This window comes from Blennius ocellaris (assembly GCF_963422515.1).
Source record: "Blennius ocellaris genome assembly, contig: SUPER_13_unloc_2, whole genome shotgun sequence".
NCBI lineage: Eukaryota > Metazoa > Chordata > Actinopteri > Blenniiformes > Blenniidae > Blennius > Blennius ocellaris.
The window spans coordinates 685451-692164 of NW_027662312.1; the positions used below are offsets into that span (position 1 = coordinate 685451).

Consider the following 6714-nt stretch of genomic DNA (forward strand, 5'->3'; position numbering starts at 1 on the left):
CAAAAGAACCACATTTTGTTACTTTCCACCAAATAACGATGAATATCAAGTACAGGAATATGTCCAAGGCTTAAAATAGACTAATATAAGCAGACAAATGATTTATTCTGCCCTTGTTTGTTGCCGTGGTAAACTTGGCAGATAGCTAACAGGGATCTCCAATAAACACAGAGTCAGCAGGTGCGTTTTGGGATGTTTACTGACGATACACTGTGAAACTGCAATACAAAGATAAAAAATAAAATGTTACAGGTTGTTTGGCTTTGTTCTTTAACACAACAATGATCAAACATAACACAAACACTGATAAACAAATTAAATTCTTGAATAACTAACCACAAAAAATAATTAGCGATTAGCTTAATGCTAACATTGCATTGAAAACGCCATTGACAAGCTAACGCATTAGCCTCGCTCCGTTTTTAAAGTTTTCCCACACAAATATGAACTGTTTCTGAGTCTTCAACAGGCAAGCTCCACACAAGAACAATCAATACTCACAGACATATGTGCCTTCCAGGGTACAGCTGAGAAACCATGAATGAGTATACAATGAAAACAACAGCTTCACTCAAAGCTCCGTGTTTGTGGAGAAAAAACTACGGTAGGTCTGAAGGGACACACAGCACAACGGAGTTCACAATGCCTCTGTTCTCTTAAAGGGGCGGCACATGATTAAATCAACCAAAACACAGCAAACACTGATTACAGAGAGGCGTCATGGACTCACGGGAAAGACGACATTTGTTTGATCATTTTATCTATTTTCTAAGCAATTTTACTTTTCTTTCTTGACATTTTAAGTTTGTATTCCCCTCACTTTTGGAAATTGTAGTCATTTTAGCATTTTCTTTTTTAAATGTCTTTGTGTTTTATTTATTCGACCTTTTTAAAAATCCCAGCGATAAAAGTCATTTTGGAAATGATTCAACTACTTGTGGCTCCAAAGTTGCAGTTGTAAAACTGAGAGGAGGAGGAGGAGGAAGTCTTCTGTCTCCTCCTTCTGCCACTGAAATAGGAAGTTATTCAGACAAACTTGGACTTTCTACGGAGTTCACCTGGAGTCTGTCACGTACTGGTGAGTTTCTACAAGCACACTGAATTCAAAGTCCACCAACTTTCAAGTATAATAGAAAAGTACAAACTGTAAAGTCGCTCCGGTGGAAACTGAGGTTAGTTTCTAACTCATCGACAGAAACTTTGCAAAGAATTTGTAAGGAGTTGTGAGGTTTTTATCAACAGAGAAAATCACGACAACTTAAAGTGTGAGTGAAGCAGAGACTGATAGGAGTTTATGACGTTTGAGAAAATCCTGTTATTTACCGCTTAAATCGTGTTATTGACGATTAAACGTGATTGTGGTGCGCAGCTTCAGTAAAACCGGAAGTAAAAAATGTCCAGAACGCGGCACGACTTTTAACAGGGACCAAAAAACGAGAACACATTACCCCAATCCTTGCATCTTTGCACTGGTTCCCTGTTAATTTTAGAATTGACTTTCAAATTTTGTTGTTTGTTTTTAAAGCTTTGAATGGACTGGCCCCTCAGTACATTACTGATCTCATCAAAATGTACCAGCCCCTCCCCCCCCTGAGGTCTGAGGGCCAGCTCCAGCTCGTGGGTCCAAAGACCAAGTGTAGAACCAGAGGGGACAGAGCGTTCTCCGTTGTCGGCCCTACGCTGTGGAACGCTCTGCCCCTCCACGTCCCAACAGCCCCCCCACTGTGGACTGTTTTAAATCACGTCTTAAAACCCACTTTTATTCTCAGGCTTTTAACACCGCGTGAGTCGTGTGGTCCCCTGTGTCCTTTATTTATTTTATTGTTCTTATTTATTTTTATTGCCTTTTAAGCGTTTTTATATTTCTATTTATTCTTTTAAATTGTTGTATTCTTTTTTGTAGTTTTTTAATGTGTTTGTAGTTTTTAATCTGTTTTTTTTTTTTTATTGTTTTTTTTATGTGCAGTCACATGTGCAGCACTTTGGGAACACGTTGTTGTTAAAATGTGCTATATAAATAAAAGTGGATTGGATTGGAAATGTGGAAAAACAGGAAGTGTCAATGTGATCATACTTTAAGATGTCAGCAAAATGTTTATAAAAGAAGCCAATGCGCCTAAAAAAAGATTTTATGTGGCGGATTAAATAATAAAGAAATGGAAAGACATTCTTATTAGTATTGTCTTTAATTTATAGGATAGCATGTCAATTGAACGTAATAAATTAGAAATCAATACGAAAACGCACACCCCAAAATAAAGATGATGTAAATAGGTGAATACGTAATATTAATATTTATAGTAATAGATAATCAGCAGAGCAAACATTTCAAATATCCAGAGTTTGCACACAGTAAATTACAGACTATATACGAAACCAAATATAATAACGCTATACAGAGCAATATAAAGTACCTTATCTTTATATATATATGTATATATATATGTGTGTGTGTGTGTGTGTGTGTATATATATATAGTAGAGAAAAAGAAAAGAATATATATATATATATATTACTGTTGATGATGGCCTAACGTTTGCACAGGCTGAACGACGTAACAGATACATGTTTATGAGGCATGTGTAATATAACATTTATTTTTTTCTGATGCATATTATAGATATAGACATATTCAGTACAACTTTATTGACATTACAGTGAATTGTTGATAAGCAGTAAACTGCAATTTAATATTGCAAGTTCGAATGCTACGTTATGGAGTAACAACAACAATAACAACAACAATAATAATAATTAATAACAACAACAATAATAATAGCTTCACAATTGAATCAATGTCAGCTTTTCTAGTTCAAGATTTAATAGTAATAATTCGTTTTAATAATTTTATTGAAGATGTTTTTTTCTTCTAGGTTTTGTGGCGCCCTCTAGAGGCCATGACACGCTTTGCATTAACTTTGCCTCATGGGCCATTTGGCTCTGCAACTTCTAGACTGGATCATGTGCATGCTGACTATGTGGGCTAATTTCCTAGTATTTCCAGACCTTCCTTTTCTATCGGGACCTTTGTATGTTTACTGTCTTGTTCTGAAGGCTCAAGTAGAATAGAATCTAAATCAGGCCTATTCAACTGGCGGCCCACGGGCCAACTCCGGCCCGCGGATGACATCAGACCGGCCGCAGATCAGTTCTGTTGACTTTTTTTTATTTATTAAAAAAAAGAAAGACATTTTTAATACATTACAGTCATTCCAATGTGCTTTTATAGAGAAAATAGAAAAGCCCAACATATCCACATGAGCAGCAGGTGTGTTTGTGACGGTGGAAAGAAAAACTCCCTCAACAAGGAGAAACTTTGTAGAAACCAGAGTCAGAGGTGGAGGAATTCTGTGGACCGGTTGGGGTGAAAGGATAGAGGAGAGGAGAGGAGAGGAGAGGAGAGGATAGAGGAGAGGAGAGGAGAGGAGAGGAGAGGAGAGGAGAGGAGAGGAGAGGAGAGGAGAGGAGAGGAGAGGAGAGGAGAGGAGAGGAGAGGAGAGAAAGACTTGGTGGGGAGAAATATACAATACCCTTGTTAGTGCTACATACATTTTTCTTCTTTTTAATAACACAATAATCACAGTGATCTAAATATTTTCCAACTGCCATGAGATGAAACCAGCCTGAGCAACAACAGAGCAAAAACCAAAATAATCACAATAATTATAGCAAAAGCAAAAACAAAAGGTTTGTTTTATAACAAAGAAAAAAAAGGAAAAGAGAAAAACGGAACGAAACAAAAAAGACAAAATAAAAAGCCGTGGTATTAAATCTGTTCGATAAACAGCTTTTGTTGTCAGATGCTCAACATTTTCAGTTACTGTGTGACATGAAATCCATTGGCAAGTTCAGCTAATCTTTCAATTCTGATCGTCTGTTTGCTCTCTTCTGTGGATTGTTGAAAGAAATTACAAGTAGAGATGTCAGAATTTACAACATTATACAGAAAGACATACATCATCTTTCAGATGTTTCAAATATGTGTTTATGGGGCTGAAACAGCCTTTGTTCCAAAACAAAAACACTATGATGTGTATAAAGTCAGTGATTTGTACTTTTTGCCATGTACCAAAATAAAAGACTTTTGAATGTGGCAGAGCATGGTGTCAGGTTGAGATCAGGAATAATAGCTCAGGGAATTGTCCGGCCCCCGGGGCCTTAGCTTTCTGAAAATGTGGCCCTCCCAAAAATAGAGTTGAATAGTCCTGATCTAAATGATTTATCCTGGAGGGAATTTTCTTTATAAGATGAAATGTTGTTTTAGGCATAATTTATAGAAAGCCACTACAAGAAGGCCAAAGAACCACATGTACAATGATGCATCAATCTTTCAATCAACTCTTGTCTTTTGTCGTCAGGGTGTGAAGATGTCTGCTGCCAGTCCAGATCACTTCCTGTGCTCCATCTGTCTGGACGTGTTCACTCATCCAGTCTCCACACCATGTGGACACAACTTCTGCAACCAGTGCATCACTGAACACTGGAACTCCAAGGTCATATGTGACTGTCCCCTGTGTCAAGAGGTTTTCTACAAGAGACCTCAGCTGAGGGTCAACACTTTGCTCTCGGAGGTTGCTGCTCAGTTCAGACATGAAGCTGAACACAAAGCCAGCAGCAGCTCAGAGCAACAAGCTGCCAAACCAGGACAAGTTCCCTGTGACGTCTGCACTGGAACCAAAGTGAAGGCCCTCAAGTCCTGCCTGGTGTGCCTGGTCTCCTACTGTCAGACTCACCTGGAGCCTCACCTGACAGTGTCAGGCCTGAAGAAACATCAGCTGGTGGAGCCTGTGGAGAACCTGGAAGGCAGGATGTGTCCGAAGCACCAGAAACCTCTGGAGCTGTTCTGTAAGAGCGAGCAGACGTGTGTCTGCATGATGTGCAGTGTTTTAGAGCACAAGACTCACCAGGTTGTTCCTCTGAGTGAAGAATGTGAAGGGAAGAAGACGGAGCTGAGGAAGACCGAGGCTGAAATGCAGCAGATGGTCCAGAAGAGACGAGTGAAGATCAAGGAGATCAAAGAGTGTCTGAAGAAGAGTCAAGCTGCTGCAGACAGAGAGAAAGCAGAAGGTGTTGAGGTGTTCACTGCTCTGATGCAGCGTGTTGAGAGAGATCTGAACCAGATGATGGAGAGAATGGAAGAGGAAGAGAAAGCCAGAGAGAAACAGGCTGAAGGTCTCATCAAACATCTGGAAGAGGAGATCAGTGAGCTGATGAAGAGGAGCTCAGAGGTGGAGCAGCTCCTTCACTCTGAAGACCACCTCCACCTCCTCCAAGGCTTCTCCTCCCTGAAAGCTGCTCCACCCACCCAGGACTGGACGGAGGTCAGCATCCCTCCATCATCCTATGAGGGGACTGTGGTGAGAGCTGTGGCTCAGCTGGAGGAGACTCTCAGCAAAGACATGAAGAAGAAGATGTCTGAGGCTGAGCTGAAGAGGAAGCAGCAGTTTGCAGTGGATGTGACTCTTGATCATGATACAGCTCATCCTGGTCTCATCCTGTCTGATGATGGAAAACAAGTGAGTGATGGTGACGTGTGGAAGAAGCTTCCAGACAACCCAGAGAGATTTTCTTTATATCCTTTTGTTTTAGGAAAACAGAGTTTCTCTTCAGGTCAATTTTACTTTGAGGTTCAGGTTAAAGGAAAGACTGGGTGGGCTTTAGGAGTGATCAAAGAGTCCGTCACCAGGAAGGGAGAGTTCACAGTGAGCCCTGATGAAGGTTTCTGGACAATATACTTGATAAATGGAAATGAGTACTGGGCTGATAAAGAGCCTTCAGTTCGTCTCTCTCTGAGGTTTGCTCCTGAGAAGGTGGGGGTGTTTGTGGATTATGAGGAGGGTCTGGTCTCTTTTTATGACGTAGAAGCTGCAGCTCTGATCACCTCCTTCACTGGCTGCTGCTTCACTGACAAACTCCTCCCATTCTTCTGTCCCGGGTTTAATGATGGTGGTAAAAACTCTGCACCTCTGATCATCTGTCCTGTCAATCAAACTGTCTGATCAGTTTTCATCATGAAACGTCACCAACAATGAACAAAGTGGTGAGAAAGTGACGATTCACTGTGATCCATGGTGAACAACTCTAGGATTTCACTGAGCAGCAGTTTGTACCTAAAGAAACGTTCTGACAGTTTGTCCCAAACAAGTAAAGATCTGATGGAAGAGGAAACTGAGCAGTCAGATTCATGACATGTTTGACTCAATCAGGAAATTGTTCATGTGTTTGTTTTAGAGCTTCATGAGCAGGAATCTTTCAGTCTGTGTGTCTTCAAGCTGCAGAGTCACAACATGAACACACACGTTTTTCTCTGCAGCTTCAAAGCTTCTTAACGACATTTAATGTGAAGATTTTACAATCAAAAGTAACAGCTGGATGGAACAAGTATAAAAAACCTTTTTATTAAAGTTTTCATTTATGTAGGATGATTAACACGGTGTGTTCAAATGAACGTGTTGAAAGGTAGGAGGTTTGTCCCACACAGTGTAAATTGAAGAGAAACAAAAAACAGCATCAACAATAAAGTGTAACGGCTCTGTGAGGATCAGTGCAAACTACATCCTGATCACACGTCATTTGTGAGGGTTTTGCCTGTAAATTGCTGAATGTTTGAAAACATAGACTTCAGCTCATGAATATAGACTCGCTTGGATCCCCTGGATTCCTCCTGAGTTTTTCCTCCATGGAAACATCATGGTTGGTGAAAGTTTTCTATT

At 40.2% G+C, this 6714-nt stretch overlaps 1 protein-coding gene across 1 annotated transcript; it reads left to right on the plus strand.

Moving 5' to 3' along the window:
* The first annotated feature begins 1031 nt into the window (after positions 1-1031).
* LOC308138914 (E3 ubiquitin-protein ligase TRIM21-like) lies at positions 1032-6469 on the plus strand. Its single transcript, XM_080521220.1, has 2 exons — positions 1032-1078; positions 4360-6469. The coding sequence occupies exon 2, from the start codon at positions 4369-4371 to the stop codon at positions 5998-6000; it is 1632 nt and encodes a 543-aa protein (XP_080377346.1). The 5' UTR covers positions 1032-1078; positions 4360-4368; the 3' UTR covers positions 6001-6469.
* Positions 6470-6714: the final 245 nt, after the last annotated feature.